At 36.2% G+C, this 20,635-nt stretch overlaps 1 protein-coding gene across 2 annotated transcripts in view; it reads left to right on the plus strand.

Annotated features, from left to right (window-relative positions):
• rai14 (retinoic acid induced 14) overlaps window positions 1-19,078 on the plus strand; it is a 60,781-nt gene extending 41,703 nt beyond the window's left edge. Inside the window, exons 8-18 of one of the 2 annotated variants that reach the window (NM_001111217.2) lie at window positions 6,413-6,519; window positions 7,719-7,906; window positions 9,516-9,541; window positions 9,879-9,959; window positions 10,157-10,246; window positions 11,724-11,843; window positions 12,311-12,412; window positions 12,699-14,204; window positions 14,283-14,435; window positions 15,874-15,939; window positions 17,474-19,076. In NM_001111217.2, the coding sequence (NP_001104687.2) occupies window positions 6,413-6,519; window positions 7,719-7,906; window positions 9,516-9,541; window positions 9,879-9,959; window positions 10,157-10,246; window positions 11,724-11,843; window positions 12,311-12,412; window positions 12,699-14,204; window positions 14,283-14,435; window positions 15,874-15,939; window positions 17,474-17,551 (2,517 nt within the window). In that variant the 3' untranslated portion in view covers window positions 17,552-19,076. Of the gene's footprint in view, window positions 1-6,412; window positions 6,520-7,718; window positions 7,907-9,515; window positions 9,542-9,878; window positions 9,960-10,156; window positions 10,247-11,723; window positions 11,844-12,310; window positions 12,413-12,698; window positions 14,205-14,282; window positions 14,436-15,873; window positions 15,940-17,473 lie in introns of both variants that reach the window. The other variant, XM_021468924.2, reaches the window with a different exon arrangement.
• The last annotated feature ends 1,557 nt before the right edge of the window (window positions 19,079-20,635 follow it).

Genomic DNA, 20,635 nt, shown 5'->3' on the forward strand with positions numbered 1-20,635 from the left:
GGCATCTGGGATGGACAATCACACAGTAGCACCGTGTACGGTGGTAAGATGAATCAGTAATTTGGAGGAGAACTGGACACTGTGTGCTCCGGATCAAAAAAGAAAAGGATCATCCTGACTGTTTCCAGCAACAAGTCCAAAAGCTAGACTTTGTCATGGTAAAGTGCCCTTGACTAAGGTAAATTGCACTTCTGTGACTGGCTGCAGAAGAAGAGGATGTTGCTACTTGACTGGCCTGCTTGCAGTCCAGACCTTTCTCTAGAGAATGTGTGGCTCATTTTAAAGCGCAAAATGTGACTACGGAGAACCAATACTGTTGCTTGTTTGCAGGAAGAATGGGACAAAATTACTGCACACTGGAAACACTTCATCACTTGGTGTCTTTAGTCTCTAAACATTTTTAAGTGTTGTGAAAAGCAATGGCAAGATTACAAAGTGGTAAATGATTAACTGTTCCAATCATTTTTTAAAAAATGTGTTGCAAGAATCTAAATTAGAATACATGTTTATTTTGAAAAAAAGAAAAAAAATGAATAAAAATCATGAGGAATGTGGTAAATAATATTTGTTGTATTGTCTGCAATATGTTTCTTTTTTATTTGCATTTTCCTGTCTGTTTTTTCTGATTAAGGGTTTCATTTATTAAGAGACATATAGTGTCGCACTTCATGCTTCCTTAGTAAGACGGTGCAGACAATGCTGTTATGTAAGTCAGTGAATAAATGTTCTGATGTGAAAAAGGTTTCTCATGCTCAGGTAGAGTGCATTGCAGGAGAAGGGGCTAGGGAACAATGCATATGGACGTGACAGGCAGAATACAGTTCATGTAACGAGTCCTCTAACAAAGCTGGTTGTCTCAATCGTGTGTTAAATACATGGACATGAAAAATATGCAGATCGGTGGGGCATGAGAACTAGGATTAAGAATTGCTGCACTATAGGGATTTCCTGGCTTTCTTCGAGGTGTATTTGGTAGTTCTGTGCATCTATGGCCTTCGGAGGAGATTTACTAGTAATTACAGAGCTGTGCATCACTGACAAGATGTGCATGACAATCGCAGTTTTTGCAAGATTGGTAGAGAGTGATTGAATTGAATGCTAATTTATTATTCATATTTATGACCAGGCCTCTTATTATAGGATGTAACATTATTCCATTTATTAAATCTGCCACAAATCATACCATGTTGTCCTAGAGATGGTAAGTCATTAGTATTTATTTTATGTTTTATTAAAATTATTAAAAATTTTACACAACACACAAAAAATACTGGTAATAGTTCCTTATATTTAAATAACGATCTTTTGGACACACAAAGCGCTTTACCCATTGGGGGAATCTCGTCATCCACCACCAATGTGCAGCATCCACCGGCAGCCAAATTGCGCCAGTCCGCACATCACACACCAGCTGATTGATGGAGAGGAGTGATGAAGCCAATTATGATATGGGCATGGTTAGGAGGCCATGATAGACAGAGGCCTGTGGGTAAATTTGGCCAGGATGCCGGGGTTAAACCCCCACTCTATTCGAAGAACATCCTGGGATTTTTAACTACCACTGAGAGTCAGGACCTTGATTTAACGTCTCATATGTAAGACGGTACATCCAAAGTGTTTATAACTCACAATTTTTTTGTGTAGTAAGTAGTGATTAAACTCTTGAAACTCCCATTTCACTGGCCTTATTTACTCCTGCGTGTTGGAAATTCATTAATATGCAACTGCACCTCTGAGTATCGATAAGAAGTACACCAATTACTCTCATTCATCAATGATTGGATGGTTAGGTTGGATCTTTCCCTGCAGTGACGATTTGAATTGAGAAATAAATCCACAATTAATTCACGTTTAATAGTAATGTTTTCTATTAAGACCCACAGCGCTTTTATCCCAGAGATTAGACTGGCTGCGGTAAAGGATGAGCTACCCTGGGCCTGATGCAACCCCAGAGAAATATTTCATGCTAATAATGCTTCAAATAGCTGTGTTCCGTCAGGGGAGAGTGCTGGAAGAAAGAGGCAACAACTAAACAACTTTTATTAAGTCATCCGCATGAATTGTACACTAGCAAGAGATGGCCTTTGACAGGAACAATTTAAACGAAAAGACAACAGAAGCATAACTTCCTTTAAAGTCAAGCTTCCTGGTAACAGGACCGAATGCATGGTACAATTTTTTACTTTGTGTTTACGCCAGGTTAACAGTATTTTTGTGTGTGATATTATCACCCGTTCTCTAATTCACACGTCTCTATTATCATTATGTCAGCAGCTCAAATGAAATGAACCATTTTTCTTCTCAAGCTGTAAATTACTCTGATACAGAGGGCCGATGTGGGAGGCAACGAGCCTTCAAGCTGTGACTCTCTGATTTAGAAAGCCATGACTGAAAAGCTTCATCAGACAGAAATGAGAGAGAATGTGAATAAGAGGCTGCTTCTGCTTTCGGTCACTGATTATCCACCATCATCATCATCCTCTAAGGCGAGCTTAGCATATTCATGCCTGGTGATTCTTGTCCACTCAGCCTGTTACTTTGAACATGCGGAAATACCTGCTTTCACTGCTAAATTATTAAACTTACCCTAACTAGTGTCACAGTAGCTTACTGGGCTTGAGCTAAAAAAAAATGCTGTTTTATTGTCTAGTCAGAAGACATTGCGTTCAGATCTCAAAAAAAAAAAAAGAAAGAAAAAAAAAAAACAGACTCGACCAGTCCAGAGATATGTGCACTTTTGGGTCAGTTTAAAACTCATTTTGGAGTTTGCCTTTGAGCTGGAAACAGGATGGAAAAACTTTTAGTGAAAGCTACTGGGTCTAATTTAGAAAACTCACACCTGCTACTTTTCCCTCTTATTTCCCCTACAGCATATGGAATATTCATGCCCTCTGGAGCATATGGCATGAAGTGTGTGCATAGATTTTTAAAAGTACACTGCAAAAATGTTTACTATTTAAAAGGGTAGCTCACTGCGATTATTTAATCCTGCTCACAAAATTGCAAGCTCGTTAAGACTTTTTGTCTTGCGTGGTCTACAAAAGGTGCAATTTTGATGGCTCTTTTTTGTGTGCTTTTTACTGAATGGGAGCTGATACACAAAAGAAACACAAAAGTATTGAAATGTATGTAAAATCGAATGCTTTGTGTTCACAGATAATAGAAAATCTTGCAGGTTTAAAATGATGTGGTGTGCAAAAGAATTTCTCTTATTATATGAACTTTACATTTAACAAGTTACACATCTCCAATATTTGTCACCAGGGTAGTCCCTTTAAAATGACACATTTGTGACTTACTGGAGTATGTTGGTATCTTAAGGGTCTTCACACTAAGCATGATTAAGTGACATGAGTGTTGCTCTTGAAAAAAAACAACAAATCCCTTTGGGGCTATTTGCACTGAGTGCAGTCAACTGTGGCGCCAGAAACCCACCATGAAATGTGCTGTTAGATTTAAGCTTAACTTCCAGTCTTTCAGAAGAAAATGTTTTATAACACTCACTGTGGCAGTACCTCTTAGAAAGCTTTGCTTTTGTTCTTTAAAGCAGTGTTCCTCAACCACTGGGCCATGGACCAGTATCGGTCCATGGATCAATCGGTACCGGGCCGCACCGTCATTATTTATTATCCGAGTCTGAACGATTTTTTATTTTGAAAAATCTTTTAGTTTGATAAATGACCATATTCTCTCACATCTCGGTCACTGGAGTGCCCAAATCTAACCAATAAGCAGCAAAATAAGTAAACGGATGTCTTTGGAAAGTTTTGTTGCTTAGGGAAATGGCCTAGTGTAGGTCCGACAAATTGCCAATTAATAGATCCGCAACCCAGTTGACAATTAATCAGGTGAATTCAGCACGTCTGTGCGAGAAGATCAACTTCTTCAGATTGCATATGACGGCTCCTTTAAGGCTGTTTGCACATCATCTGTTTTCAAGCTTGCGCTCGTTTCTTCCAGATGCACACCCAGTTGAATCAATGCTGTGAGTTCACCGTGAGTCACGTGACCAGAATTGACCTTTTAGCTTGTCTGGAATATACACATTTTGGTAGATTAATTATTTCAGACAAAAACAGAACACCCAAACACTGCAGTGTTTGTAATTTTCTCCATAAATTAAACTTGTATCAGAGGGGCAGCTTGTCATCCGATGAGAAAACACTTTGACACTTTGCATCTCAGGCATTACTCCCAATTGTCTTGCATTTCTGCTGTAAATCATTTGTCGAAACACCATTAATAATGTATCCCCAAATCCTTTTTTTATTTTAACAAGCTAACATTTTTAAATGTAATGTCTTATTGGGAGAGACTTGTTTGCAGTATTGTTTAACCCCAACTTTTTGTACTGTAACTATTCAATCAAGTAGTGCCTCAAAGACAAGCTGCCGTACCCCTGAAATTAAATGGTTTTTGCACATTTTTATAAGAAAGTTCAAGTTCATGTAATTTCAACTGCGAGCTCGCATATTCAAGAGCTGCGTTGTCGCACGCCTACTGAAGGGCGGTAGGGGGGAGGGGGGGTGTCGCGGGGGCACTTTTGATCATTTTGGAAGGGCACTTTCTATCCAAGACTAAAAAGGGCATGTGCACTGCACAGGTTGAGCCCTATGTGTGCACGTGCCTGAGTTTGTCACTTCTGCTTAACTGGTTCAATAGTTTTATTCACATCACCACATCAGATTCTTATCAAATCATGACCAATCAAATGCTCTCTAGTATCTGACCCACCCCTTTTAAGAATCCTCTTATTTGCTTTTCATTTGATGCACTTGAGCTCAATTACTCAATGGCACTCACTAGCTGTTATCAAACAAAATGCTATTGGATGTTTTTTAAATGAGGGAGGAGCTACACTATGTCCCACCCTCTCTTTGTGTTTCGGTTGAGATTACACCAAACATCGAATTAAAAATTAACATTTCAAAGCACTTCAGGGGACCTTTAAGATCTCCTGCTTGATTTTTTTTTACTTATAGACTTTTTAGTGTACCATTTTCTCAGAATGCTTTACTTACAGATGAATACTTTTTTATATTGTAAACAATCCAATCATTTCTGCTACAGTTATACTAATGTTTCTGTTTCAGTGACTCAGCCTTTGTGAAATGGGCATAGTTATGAATGCCCATGAATTTTATTTTGTAAGCCATCTTACTCTACATGCAGCTGTGTTTATCAGTACTGAATGCAGTCATAAAGTAATTAATTGGAATTGATGTGGTTCTCTTTGTGGAGAGAAATGATTGTCAACTTGAACGCCGAATTGCTGAACGATGTTTGAAATGTTTTCACAATAATTTGCCAACAAAATGTCAGCTGAAGGTCAACAGAGTGTGAAAAAGTGACGCAAGAACAGCTTTATGTGATAAAATATAAAACAATTGCCCATTTTTTATAGCTATATTACATAAACAGTGGGCACATAAATGTTCCTGCTAGTTTAAACTATAATTATAACATCCCCTGACCTGTTAGGTTGAGCTGTGACCCTCCAGATGTCTTAGCTTGTTAAATTTAATCTCGTCTTGGCTCGTCAATATATGCCACGGCAGAAAGGAGCCAGCACATAGGATTGTATTAATCATTTCATTTTCTCTGCTTAATGCATTATGAGCTCAAATCATCCCCTGGACTGCACTGACTAAACATTTGCCAGTTAACAGAGAAAGGGGACTTTAAACCTTACTTTGGGGCGGGCTGGGGGGTTGTTGCAAGATTTTCTGAAATGTGTAATGAATGTGTCTGTACAACGAACTTACACATGGTAGAGAAAACCTGCACCATGTTGTGAACTCTCACAGACAGTCTACATCTACACCTTTTGCTCCCTGAAGGAGAAACCACATTAATACTTGGATGTTTTTCTTTATAAATTATTCAAATATAGCATAACGTCAGCAGAATTTCAAACATTCTGTGGAGCTCAGTGTTTTGTAGACACTTTTTTGTTGGAGTAGTAGTTGTTGTAACTTCGAAAACCAAGCAAATGTGATCTTTATGAGATAGAAGTTTATTCTAAAGTTATTTGAGCTTTTCCTTCATCGGCGAAAGGATTGTTTTTGAAAGGAAATTTGAAAAAAAGGGGGGTATGGTGGGGGAAGTTCACCTTTGTGCATTCAATTTAGTGAACAAGATTAATATTAGTTGTCTAAAGCTATAAATATGAAACCATTTATAAAATGTCACCAGGATTTTTTTTTTATTATTTAATATTTTTATTAATGAAATGTTTTTGCCCTCTAAATAGCTGTTGCTGGCATGGATATAAAAAAATACATGATATGATGATAGTTATTCATTAACTGCATGTGTAATGTACTGTCCATTACTACAGCATTCTCAACATGCAGTATTTGATGGTATTTGGAGGGAAAATAATGTTGACTCTAAGCTCTTTTTCATTTAGGATGGCTTCACGCCCCTGCTTTTGTCGGCACGACATGCACACGCAGAGGTTTGCCAGAGTTTATTGGACTGGGGAGCTGACATCAACGCTAGAGACAAAAATGGCAGGTATGGCTCTGGTCATCAGTCATAATACTGAAACGGCTGATAAGAAAGTTTTCTCAATTGAAACATTACGCCTGGCTTTTATAAAGTGTTAAGTGAGCTGGGAAAAAGTACAATGAGAAGTCAGAAGCGAAACTAAACTGTGACATAGTAGCATAATCCATCTTAGGTTAGAACATGGAAAAGTTTCTTGAAAGAACTCTTATGCTCACCAAGATAGTTTTGTAAAGTTTTCTGAAGTTTGCTGGAAATTGGCACTAGATGGAGGACAGATTGAACATAAATCACAGTGATTATGAAGTTTCTAACTTAATTCATCCAGTGCCACCAACTTTCCAAAGTTTCACTCATGTCTGTTCTAATATTTTTGAGCTATAAAGTTTAGAAGCAAACTTTTTTGGGATACACACTCAAGATCGAATTTTCATATGGGGTGGGATTAAACATTTTTCTCATACACCCATACATGCTCATTCACACACACATACTGTACACTATGGACAATTTAGCCTACCTAATTCACCTATAGCACATGTGGGTGAAACTAGAGCACCCGAAGGAAACCCACGCCAACAAGTGGAGAACGTGCCAACTTCACACAGAAATAACAACTGACCCAGTCGAGGCTCAAACCAACAACCTTCTTGCTGTGAGGCTATCGTGCATCACCATGACACCTCAAATGTTATTATGCATCTAACTTGACTTTACTTTCAGGCTAAATGTAGATACAAACAACCATTTTACCAGAAAACAAAGTCTTGTGAACATGATGTCTATCGTTGCTGTAGATCTTTCAGTTTCAGACTTTTTCATCAAATAGACTTATTGGTGGGATTATGCATTCACAATGGTTTGAACCATAGGGGTGGTCAAATGTATATTTATATTATATCATATTGTAAATGATCACATTGCCATATCCATGCTGAAACGATATATAGAGCAGCTCTAATACACACAATAAATTGTCAAAACAAACTTTTATTTTAGATATGATTAATCGTGATTAATTGGTGAATAAAAAGATATTCTGCAACCTTGCTAAATATATATATATATATATATATATATATATATATATATATATATATATATATATATATATATATATATATATATATTATATTTCTTTGTTTCTAAAAAATAAAGTCAAAGTCTTTTGATTAATAGTGTTTGTGACGTGCTGTTATGTGTTGTAGAACGGCTGTGATGTTGGCTGGTGAGAGCAGCTGTCTGGCTGCTGTGGAGCTGTTGGTGCAGAGAGGAGCTGACCTGCACATGGTGGACTCGCTGGGCCATGATGTGCTCCATTACACCAAACTGTCAGGGAGCGGCGATGTCCAAACTGCTCTCAACACTGCCCTCCATAGACAGCAGTCTGAGTCAGGTAATCTTACCTCAATGTCAATGTGATGCCAATTAACACAAGTTCAGCTCTCAATTAAAAGTTCTGCTGCTCACTCATTACAGGTATATTCATGCCAATCACGTATATTTTGCAGAGTGAGAGTAGGTTTTAGTGTTTTTTTGTGATAACTAGGCCCACACGGAATTGGTTTTTCCACCGATTTTTAACACGTCATTGAGTCTGTGTACTTGTATTAATGTGTGTACATTTATATTTATTCAGGTTTGAAATTAATAATATTATGAATACTATAATAATATTATTATTAAAATGTTAATATTATTTATTTACAAAACAGTTTGTAAAGTAATATTTTCTATCTTTTGGTAAATACTTTATACAAGAGACTTGCTTTGTTTACAGAATAAGTGGATCTTATTAGATATGCATTGTAAAAAATAAATAAAAGTTAACAATGTATTTTTTATTTATTATGTTTTTAGTTATGATACTCCTAAAATCATTCCGCTTGAATCTGCAGATTTTACTGCTAAATTCTCAGTATAAATAGCAGAAAATGTCTGCAGATTCTGTCTGGCCCTAGTAATAATATAGCAAAAATAATAAATACTCAAAAATGGTATGAATAAAGCTGACGACTAAAATGTGGATACTTAAAAAATAAAATAAACAAGAAAAGTGTACTACAAAACTATTTTATTGACATTAAATGTTTAACTAAGTACAAGAAACTGTTTTCAAGCTCATGCTCCTTATGCAGTGTTTCTTATGCATATTTTGAGCTGTGCACTTTCTGCAAGCAGGTTTAACAATAAGTACAAATTAAAGTTATATTTCTTACTGTTTACTCATTTAAAATGTAGCTTATTGATTTCCTTAGACAAAGAAGAATGTTTTTAAGCAATATTTTCCCTGGCTCTTATTTCAGTTGACAGCTCAGGCATTAAAGTGGCACCTGCAGTCTTATTAGCTGGGGTGCATACACAGCTGTCATAAATGTACTGCACTGGGTTTCTGTATACAACCTTGGTGCCCAAGACTGTTCACCCATATTACTAGTGAAAATTAATGTGCAAAATTGCTGAAAAAATATCTCAATCAAAATAAAATGGCAGTGAAGAATTAGGATTTGTTTTATACGTATGGCGGTGCCCTCAGCATTTAAGAACAATTACAGACTTCAAGTAGGGCTCTGAGAATGTTGTTTTTGTTTGTTTGTTTGAGCATTTTTACCCAAGCTTGGCTTAATATTATGTGAACATAGCTGCCATTCAACTGTTAGCACTTGGCTGTACACTGGGATACACAAAGGAAATATTTCTTTCTCTATTCTAGTGACATTTAATAAAAGAAACCAGTCAATATTATTTGTCTCTAACATCATTAGCATATTTTCTGCATCCTGTGTAGATCTTATTGGCTCAACATTGCCATCTAGTGTTGTTTTTAAAAACACCTCATGCTTACAGACCTGTCCAGGGAGTTTATTCAATGTCTTGCAGAAATTCTGTGATGTTCATTTGAAATAATGAAAAAAAGGAAAGATTAAGGCAGCATAACTAATGTTAGCACCAGGCTATTAGCCCTCATAACCCCATGTTTCTCTCCTATATCTTTGTATTTGCAGATAAGAGTTCAGTCAGGAGCCCTCAGGTAAGCCACTTAATTTTCATTTTGCTCATTTTCAGTCCCTCATTGATTAGTTTCCGCGTTTTCTGATTGACAGAAAATTCTTCTTAAATTTACATATCTGAATGCTTAGTTCACAAGTAACAGTAGTTTCAACCTCTAAGCAGGAGGCTTGATTGAATATTCCTTTATTCTTACTTTTGACGAACATTCCCACAATGCACTTGTAGAGACATGCACTGGCGTTTGTCTAACCCTGTAGTGATGATATCCTATTTACCCTAAACTTAAGTGTGCAGTGTGTATTTCACTAACCACTCAATCACTCTCTCCACTCTCCTCATCACGTGCACAATCTCAGCATGGTCAAAAGTTAAATGAGGACAGAAGCTCCACCCCCAAAAAGAGAAAAGCACCTCCTCCTCCCATTAGCCCAATGCAGGTAAAGGCACACAGTGCTGAATCTGTGATCTGCAATCATCTGTGTCTCCACTGTCTGTAAACCTTAGATGCAGTTACTTCATTAATGACTTCTGAAGATTCAGTTCATGGTTGTCTTTAATCTCTACCTATATTGGTTATGCTTGTCTCAACACTAAGCTTTGCTTTAATACTTTTCTCCGTGTATTTTTTTTTTAGTCGCCTGGTTTCACCTCACCACCTTATTTTACTCCTTCTGAAACTCCACTTTCCAGCAACAGTGAATCATCCAAAAGATTTAACTACAAGGTAAAATACTGAAGGAGTGTTGAGAGATGGCAGTATGAAAGTAAAATACATATGCATGCTAAAATGGAAGAAAACAATAGGTTTATTTTTATCATAATTTTATATTATAATAATATATTTAAGTTTATTTTAACCAATATTTTAAACAGTGAATAATACATTTAAAACATACAGTAAAGTACAAAAATGCAATAAATAAATAAATATATTAAACTAAATGCTAAATAAAAAGACTTCAGTTGCTATTTCCATAGTTTTGCAAACATACTGCACCTATGTGTGCAATTTACTATTAATGGAAGTACAATTCATTAATGCAATACTTACTGTTGAACTATTTATGTATAAATTATGGAAAATTGCATTTGTTTATTATTAGAGATTTTATACAATAATATTGCTTGTATTTGTTGTTCATTTGTTTATTGCATGTTTACTTTAATTATACTTTTGTATAGGCCTGTTATAACACAGCACATAGAGATTACCTTATTAATTTGTATGATGCATTATATATCACCCTTACTTAAACCAATGTTAGCAAAATTTTAGCTCATTGCACAGGCTCTGTCTTCTCATCCAATCTTCATTAAATGTGTGAGTATGGTTAAAAAAAAACTAGTATTTACTATATTACTATATTATTACTGTATAGTATATTTTCATGTGGGTGCCTAACAACTGAAAATAGATCTGGTAAAGGATGTGGCCTGTACAGTCTTGTGTCTAAAAGTCTAAATTGACTAAATTGTTACTTTGTTCCTTGTTCTTGGTACCTTGCACTTTTTGTTAACATTTATTTTTGTTGTATTTTTTTGTTTTTGTTATACTTATTTGTTTAGGATGTATACATTTTCACATTCTGATTCCAATGCATAATTATTAAAGTTGCTATAATTATATTAAAGGTCTAAAAAATAAAATATGATCTGTTCTTTGAAAGCATTTACTTCCGTTATGATGCTCTTATGTTCATATTTGCATTATATAATGACTGGCATAATTTAATTTTAAAAGGACGATAATCTCAATAAAAATATACATTGTGGTGTAATATATCGTACAACAAAAATTTGATATCGTGACAGGCCACTATTGTATTGATTGTAATAATCTAAAAGTAACTGTACACTTGTGTTAAAAATGTAAAAATTTATATGTTTGTTTATATACTTTAAATTTTTTTAGAATTGATTGAAATAAATGCAAAATAATGTTTTGACTATTTTATTTTATAATGCTTATTGGCTGCTTCTCAAATATTATTTGGCAATTAAATACTCAAACATACCTACTCTTTGTGTAAGCATTTACTGCCCAAAATGACATGTAGATAAGCAGTCTATTAGGTTTTAAAATACTGTGGTTCAACACGAAACACCTGGTATCTAATCCATAGCCATGTTGCTGCTATATTTTGTCTATTATTTGATGAGTTTATTATTAACTGGTCTTTCTTGGCTTCTTGTTTGTGGAGGAGGAGGAGCTGAAAAGCGTCGCACTGAAGGATGAGATTGAAAAATTGCACAAGGAAAAGAGCATGCTGCTCGAGACCATTGAAGATCTGAAGCAGATTGTGGAGCAGACTGAGCCCAAGGCGAGTACTGCACAGCCCTTTAATATTCCTTCATGTGGCAGCAGCTTTGATCTTCAGCCACTTTTGCTTGCTGGAACCCATTTTAACAGCTGCATTTTTACTGGCCCTGTCCAGGTGAAGGACCTTGCTTTAGGGGACACGAAAGCAGAACTCGCACAATCACCACTTTTCTTGGTCTCAAACTTGTGAATGAGTTTTAAGTTAGCACATTGTTTTTCAAGTAGTTATGCCAAACCATCTTTTTTGAAATGTAAGTCAGCATTGGAAACCTCAAAGCTCAGAGACTCTGTGTTTTGTCTTCAGTAATGAGGTTTTCTCATGTTAAGGAAATTTTGTGGTGGCCTGCATGGCTTGTCTTAGTGTAGCAGCAGATCACAAGGAATCACTTTATAGGAGTTTTTGGTGTCTAAGGCTCAATAAAAAGATATTTTGTGAAATAACTTTACCATCCTTCTGTTTTGAAACAGACGGAGCACTCTGGGAAAAAGGATTCATCATTGATTGCAGCCCTGCAAGCAAAGATAGCCTCTCTCTCCCTGGAAAACCAGCAGCTTGCACAAATAATCAAGGTAGCTCACCGCATATGCAGCGACTTTAAAATCACCTTTAAAGTTTATGTGAATTTTTTTGAGCAAAAATTGCCATGTCAGGCCATTCAGAGAGGAAATGGCATGAGATTGGGGCAGGATTGCCTGAGTAAACAGACTGGGAAACCTATTTGGAAATGTTTACAAATCCGTTTGGTTGGTGGAAATGGCACACAGGGCTTTTAACTAAAGAGCATTTGGGAAAGAAAGATGTGCAGGGCAAGTGATTAACCAGATTTTCAAGAACATTTTTCTTTTTTCTGAGCAGAAACGTCCAGCTCCACAAGGAGAGGAAGGCCAGGGAAGTTCCCGTCCGAACAGCATTGATTCCAATGCCTCGTACCACTCCACCCGTGCCGATTTTGAGCTTTCCAGTGACACACAAATCCACACCGGTGACGAAGAGGATCTTTCTGTTCTGGACATCAGCGGATCCTCCATTAAACTAGAGATGGACGAGGATGTGAGGTTGAGTCAGGATAGAGAAATCGGACTTCTCCGAGATGCATTAGAGAACCTGCAGACCAAACTAATTGAGTCAAAAAGGGAGAATCGCTCCCTTCATGCAAGACTCGACACTAATTCTGAGAAAAGCCTGAGTGAAGATGGCCAAAAACCTCAAGAAGAGTTACAGCTGAGGGGAGAGTCTGCAGGTGCAGCGGAGGACAATGTGCTGCAGAAGTTTCAGTATTTAAAGAGCTGCTTGGAGCAGGAGGTCAAAGAACTGAAGGCAAAGTTGATCAAGTCACAGGAAGTGCAGAAACGAGATTCTTGTCTAATCAGAGATCTTCAGGCTCAGCTAAAAAATGGCCATCTCTCTGAAGAGGAGCGTCAAGAACTGAAGAACACCTACAGTGCTTTGGTAGAGAATGTCAACCAGGAGAAAACGCTGCTGATCGAGAAGTACAAGGAGTCCCAAGAGGAGATCAAAATGCTCCAGGAAGCTCTTTGTGGGACTGTGCCGGTGGAGGCTGCTGCCAAAGACTTTGAGGAGATGAAGGCAGAGCTCGGGGAGATTATCGACGGGCTCCAGCGGCGGCTTTTAGAGCTCTCAAAGTCATACAGTGAAGCCAAAAGCGAGCTTAGCGCTGCCCGCAACCAACTGCAGGCCAAAGCTTCAGAGTCTAAAGACAAAACAGACGTGGTTTGTGTCACTAAGGAGGAGCACGAGCAGAAAATTCAAGAGCTGGTCTTCAAAATGAAGGATATTCAGAATGTTCTGAAGGACACGGAAGCTAAACATCAAGCGGCTCTTAAAGAAATCTCCCAGGTCAAACAAGACGCTGAAAATCAGGCTCAGTCGTCTGTAACCATTGCAGATCACACTCAGGTTGTGGCGTCCTTGGGGAATGCCATCAAGAACCTGGAGTCTGAAGTTGAGCTTCTTAAAGAGCAGATTGAGCAGAAGACCTTACAGGTGGACGCCTTGCAGAACAGACTGACAGTTGAGAAAGATGTGACTCCGGATGATTCGGTGTCCCGACTGGAATATGAGCAGATGAGGGAGACACTAGAGGGTGAGATGAGTGACCTGAAGCTCCTCCTGAAGGAAGCTCTCAGGAAGCAGGATGAAATGGCTCTGGAAGTGACCGCTGCATGGCAGGAGGTAAAGGACAGCAGGAATGAAAGAGATGCGGCTCAGGAACTGGCGGTTAGAAGAGAACAGGAGAGCAGCGCAGTGAATAGCAAGTACAGGGAGGCTCAGGATCTCATTACTCAACTGAAGAAGCAGGTGGAAAACCACGTGGTCTCTGAGAGAGACAAGAATAAAAAGGTAATTGATGTTCTCTGGCTTGTTTGTGTATAAATGACACACGCGTGGGATAAAAGCTAATGTGCTGTTTGTTTCCAGATTGACGAGCTCTCTAAGGAAGTGATGAAGCTAAAGGAGGCTCTGAACAGTCTTTCACAGCTGTCCTACACCAGCAGCTCCCCGAAGAGACAGCAGAGCCAGCAGGTGGACTCGCTCCAGCAGCAGATCAAACAACTGCAGTACCAGCTCGCTGTATGTTCTAAACTTTGACTGACATAGATTAGCACTGCAGTACAGCATCTGTTTCTTAATATGATTTTTAAACGATGAACTGTTCAAACTAGGGCTGAACAATATATTGTTTGAGCATCGATATTGCAATGTGTCAATCTGCAGTGTTACATTTTTGTATTTAAATACTTTTAGATTTATGACTTGCTCTTTTGTATGCTTGTAAGTTATTACATTTTATGCAGATGCACTTTATAGAAAAAAATGAAAATTGTTGACACCTTTTAAATGTCAGATTTTTTCCAATATCGTGCAGCCCTAGTTCAAACATTTGGGGTTTGTGAAATCAAAATGTGGACTTTCACTTTCTTAAGTTGTGTTTTGGCATTACACTTTTATTAAAGAATATCATTTGGCTTCACAGCTGACAGCGCTCACAGCTGCGAGACCGAAATAAAAAAGTAAATAATCTAAACAATTTAAAAAATCCTTTACTGTATACTTGGACAGGACGAAATGACATCTAAACTGGCTGCAAAATATATGTACATCATTAGAAATGGTTAATCAACTTATTTACCTTGTTTAAAAAATGTACACTTTTGGTAATAATTATACATTTTTTATTAAATAAATACTATCCGTTTTGGAGATATAGATGTATGTTATTAATTTAATGCTAATATATATCACATTTTATACATACCTAAAATGCTTTGGCAGTACTGTACTAAATGTCATACTTATAAAGCAACTTGAACTTAAGAGAGTGAGTGCAGCAGTGTGCAATTGGCTTCCAAATAGCATAAAAATAAAAATTATTTTTTTATTTCAACAGTCTTTTATAAATTTTAACCCATGAAAAGAAACAGTGTATCAGAGTGTCATCATAAATAAAAGCAAAAATCACATTATTGTTAAAAATCACATTATTTTTGGTGTCACATGTAGTTACGCATTTATGTGCCACTGTGATTTCTGTGATGTGAAAGCTGAAGTTTTAGCGTCATTAGTCCACTCTTTAGTGTCACGTGGTCCTTCAGAAATCACTGACATGCTTATTTAGTGCTTTAATGCACATTACTTTCATTTTGAAAATAGTTTGTGTAAAGGAAACCATGTTTTATCAAGATTCTGATGAACAAAGTTAGATTTTCTTTGGATCATCATCATATTACTTTATGTACTTGACTTTTACACTTGACTTTTACTTTACTTTTTACTTTACTTTTACACTTGAGTTTAATGCTTCCATGCTTCCAACAAAAGTATTAATTTAATTAAAAATACAAAATTTATCTTAAACATATGAATGGTATTATGCAATAAACTTTTAAAATGCTGATTTTTCAAGAAGCACAACAGAAATAATACAGTCAATTCTTATTTACAAAAACTTTGCAGACATAATAACAGAAGTAAACTTTTTTTTTTTTTTTTTTTTTTTTTTTTGCAATAGGAGACCAAGAAACGTCATCATGAAATTGTGTCAGTCTATCGAATGCATCTTCTTTATGCTGTCCAGGTCTGTATTCATCTCCATTATATTCATATTACAGTAAACACATCAACAACTTTATATTTTATCATTCAGTAACTTTATATAATAGTTCTACATTTTAGATAGATTTTTTTTTTATACAAGAGATGGTTCACTTACTCTCGAACCTTCCAAGATTATCTGACTGTAGTAAAACTTTAGAGAAGATTTTTATCTGAAACCATGGTCTATAGCATTTCATAAAAAGTTCATAATGTTGTATATAATGTTCAGTCTCCTGCATGGATGCATCAGTTTGTTTCTAAAAGCCTCAGTGTTTCTTCTGGAGCCACAGGGATTTTGTTAAGATTCTCTATAAGGTTCTGATGATATACAGTGCATCTGGAAAGTATTCATAGCGCTTCACTTCATTCACATTTTTTTATGTTACAGCCATATTCCAAAATGGATTAAATCCATTTATTTCCTCAATTTTATGCACAATACTCCATAATGACAATGTGACAAAAAAGTTTTGAAATTGTTGCAAATTTAATAAAAATAAAAAACCTGAAAAATCACATGTACAGAAGTATTCACAGCCTTTGCCTTGAAGCTCTAAATTGAACTCGGGTACATTCTGTTTTCACTAATCACTCTTGAGAAGCTTTAGCAGCTTAATTGGAGTTCACCTGTGGTAAAATCAGTTGATTGAACATGATTTGAAAAGGCTTACACCTGTCTATATAAGGTGCCAGGGTTGACAGTGCATGTCAATGCACAAACCAAGCATAAAGACAAAGGAATTGTCTGTCGGCCTCAGAGACAGAATTGGTTATAGAAAAAAAATTCTGCTGCTCTGAAAGTTCGGATGAGCACAGTGGCCTCCATCATTTGTACGTGGAAAATGTTTGGAACCACTAGGACTCTTCTAGAGCTGGCCTGAGGCTGTAATTGCTGCCAAAGATGCATCAACAAAGCATTGAGCAAAGGCTGTGAATACTTATGTGCATGTGATTTTTCAGGTTTTTTATTTTTGATGAATTGGCAACAATTACAAAATCTTTTTCACATTGTCATTATGAGGTATTGTGTGTAGAATTTTAGGAAATAAATGAATTTAATCCATTTTGGAATAAGGCTGTAACATAAAGTATGTGAAAAAAAAGAAGCGCTATGAATACTTTCTGGATGCACTGTAACCTTGGATAAAAATATTGCGGTACTGTAATTACTGCTCTAAAATATAATGTTTTTAAAAGTCTAAAACGATAACTATCCCCCCTAACTATCCCCGTAGGAACGGTATAACAAAGTTTTGAAGGTTTTGTAACCTTGACTTTTCCAAACTGTGGTAAACGGTTATTGTCCCATGCCTATTTTGTTTCACTTATGTTTTTTTTTTTTTTTTGTGAAGCAATTTGTTGATGGCTAAAATTCATCTTTAATGCTCTAATAGATTTAAACATTGAATATTTAGGGGATCTTTCCATCAGTGATTTTATAAATCGCATCTATGTATTATTAAATAAGTTCAGTTCTGAATTGCACTTCTAAACTCTGAAACTATTCATTTTAGGGTCAGATGGATGAAGATGTGCAAAAGGCTTTGAAACAGATACTTGTAATGTGCAAAATGCCAGCTGAAGCCAAGTGAAGGAGCCAGTCGTGCAGTTATCCAGAAACTGCCAAAAAAAAAACTATGATCAAAGGAAAGTCATCTGAGAAAGAAAATCCAGGATCCATCAATCACAACAACAGATGCAGTCCAGCATTGCAAATGAAATCACTGTTGGCTTTCCACAGATATTCTGCATTTGCAAAAACAACTGATAAGTGCACAATCTCCCAGCTCATACAGTGCCAGACAAAGAAACACAATCTACAGGCAATGATTTTCTATTTTGTACCAGCTATTTGATCCTCTAGCAAGGTAATCAGAATTATCTTGTCAGTTTGCATTGAGGTTGAATGCAAAAACAAAGCACAATGTTTGTTCCAGTCCATTGCGAGGCTCCTTTACAACTCTTTTTATTCTTTTTCAGTGCTAGAGTGAGGACTTTCTAAAATCCACTTGTTTTTTTTTTTTTTTTAAATCACAGCCACTTGTCACATCTGTGTGTTGTGGAAAGTGAAACAGACATTGCAATGTGTTTTTTTGAATTCTCCACTTTTTCAGGGTATGTGCTTCAACAAATTGCCTAAGCGCCAAATGCACTTTCTTCAGTCAGTTTCACTCTTTGATGCCAGCATTTACCTGCCACTTTCAGGACAGCTGATTGTCTGTGTGCCTCTGCTCATGTTTAAGGTTCGTGGTTACATTTTGAGTCCATTACAGTTGAAGCTGCACTTTTTTTTTCTTTTGCGTAATGCAGGTTCTGCACTAAACCTTACATTTTCAGTTTTATTTGCCTGCACACCCTTACAAAGGTAGTCTCTAATAATTTAGATATCACTACATTAAGCAAATACTGTAAGTAGTTAAGACTCCAGAGAGGATGAGAAATGATGAGTTGTGCTTATGTTCAAGATTCAGTGTTAATGATGAACACATTTCCCCACTTTAGGATGTTAAATGTTTGCCATATGAAGGATTTCTTGACACCTGAAGCGTAAACGCGCTTTGTAAATTTTCTGAAATTCACAGTAGCACTTGAAAACTCTGCTATTGTCCTGTAAATGTTTTATCCCTGTTCTAAAGTCTGGCACATTTCCTGGTTTAATACTGATTTGAATGTACTTTGAGGGATGAGTAAGATTAGACTTGTTTAAAAAAAAAACATGACCTGCTTTCATTGATTATATAGCAGTTTTTATGAAGTATTACATGTCCATTTCCTTGAAATAACACTATTTTGTGCCATCTTTGCTTTTTGTTCATTGTTCTTTTCATTTATTTGCTGAGTGCCATTTTTGTGTTACTAAACAAGTTAGGAAATATACAAATACACTGTAGTTATAGATTATATAGACTCATTACTGTTCAACAAATATCCGAAACACAATTTCAGCTTCTGAACATTTTGAATTTCAGCTTCTGAACATTTGAACATTACTGTTACTGTCATATTATATGTTCAGTTCGTAGTATATTGACGTTTGTTTTCATATGAATTTGTTATTGAGTCAGACAGTAAGTTGTTTGCAAGTGTTTTTGTTTAGTAATTAAACCTATGAATTTTTATTCAGTTTGTCTTCATTGCATCAAAAATATGAAATAAAAAAATGCTGTTATTTTAAACTATTTTCCGAATAATCAGGCTTTCTGCGGGTCCTATACAATCTGAATTGAAAATGCACTGCACAATTTGTAAATCTTCGTCAGTATTTTTGTTTGCAAATACCAATATCCAAGCATTCTTAAATCCAGATACGTTTACTAAAGAACCAAATTGAAGAAGTTTGGTCTTCTGAGCAATCAAGTGAGTTAAGCACGTCATGATATTGCCAAGTACAATGCAATACTGAATGAACATCATTTTTGTTTGAAAGTGTAATCAGAACCTATTCCCAACCCCTAAACACAACAATGACAAAATTATTCCCTAAAATAGAGGGTATTAACATTTAAATAATAATGTAGAAGTGCATAAACCTAACCGTAAGCCTAATCTTAACATAAACTGTAAATGTATCCCTTAATTCCAATTGGCTAATTGGAATGTTGTTCCAGGATCGACATGGATGTTAATTCAGGAACATGTCTTACTTGGTGAAATCAGGTTGGTGGTGAGTTGATGCCTAAAGCAAGAACAAATATAGGCAGGGTTTTCATTATTTGTAATTATAAATCATTTTGGTTCATTTTGCATCAAAAGACTTTAACTTTTAGACGATTAAACTGCAAATACAAGGCAAAATTGAAAAGGTTTCAGAAGAGCGGTATTTAAACATGGGTGGCATGCTTCCTTGGGGATTCCTCAAACCATAACTCTCCCCGATGTGTAAAATACAGTTAAAGTGTATTCATCAGAGAACAATACGTGTTAAATACATTTATATTAAAGGTAAAAACTATGTTACAAACACCTCTCTAATATACATTTAGCATTAATGTATTGTTATCCTTTCAAATTTTGAAAAGATCTTAAAATTGACTGATGACCTGCTGAAACCCTTATCATACTGGCATTAGATGTGATGAAAGAGAAGTTATGTCACTGCAGTGTGGTTTACGGAAGAAAACATTACATTTTTTTCAAGCTTTTCTAAGAACTTCTGTGCACCAAAATGCTTTCTGGGTATTGATTCTTAATTTGTATTCTACAAATGTGAATCCAGCTCAGCGAGGGCAGGAAGAGCTCAGCCCTGTGGCTTCAATTTCATGGCAAATACCGATTTTTGCTTTTGATTTCGTTGTTATTGTTATTGTTTTCTTTTGTTATAATCAGCAGGAGCACCGAGCATTGACGCTCATGCACTTTTTGTCCGTCATCCACCAACTCGCTGTGAATTCTAACAAGTCCTGCGACTTTTAGAATAACAATTCAGTGGTAATACATAAAATAATTCTTACTAAACCATACTGTATAGACATGAACTTTAAGCAAACAAGTAGTGCTTCTACAGTAAACAGTGACTGGTTATATTTGTATTAACAAACACATCAATTAAAGGGACAGTTCACACAAAAATCAAAATCAAAATGCTCACTTGTTGAACTTAATGGAAGGTATACTAAGGAATGCTGTTGGAAATAAGCAAGCACTGACCCCACAGCATTTTTGGTTTCTACTGTGGA

Source organism: Danio rerio, chromosome 21 (genome assembly GCF_049306965.1).
Source record: "Danio rerio strain Tuebingen ecotype United States chromosome 21, GRCz12tu, whole genome shotgun sequence".
NCBI classification, from domain to species: Eukaryota; Metazoa; Chordata; class Actinopteri; order Cypriniformes; family Danionidae; genus Danio; species Danio rerio.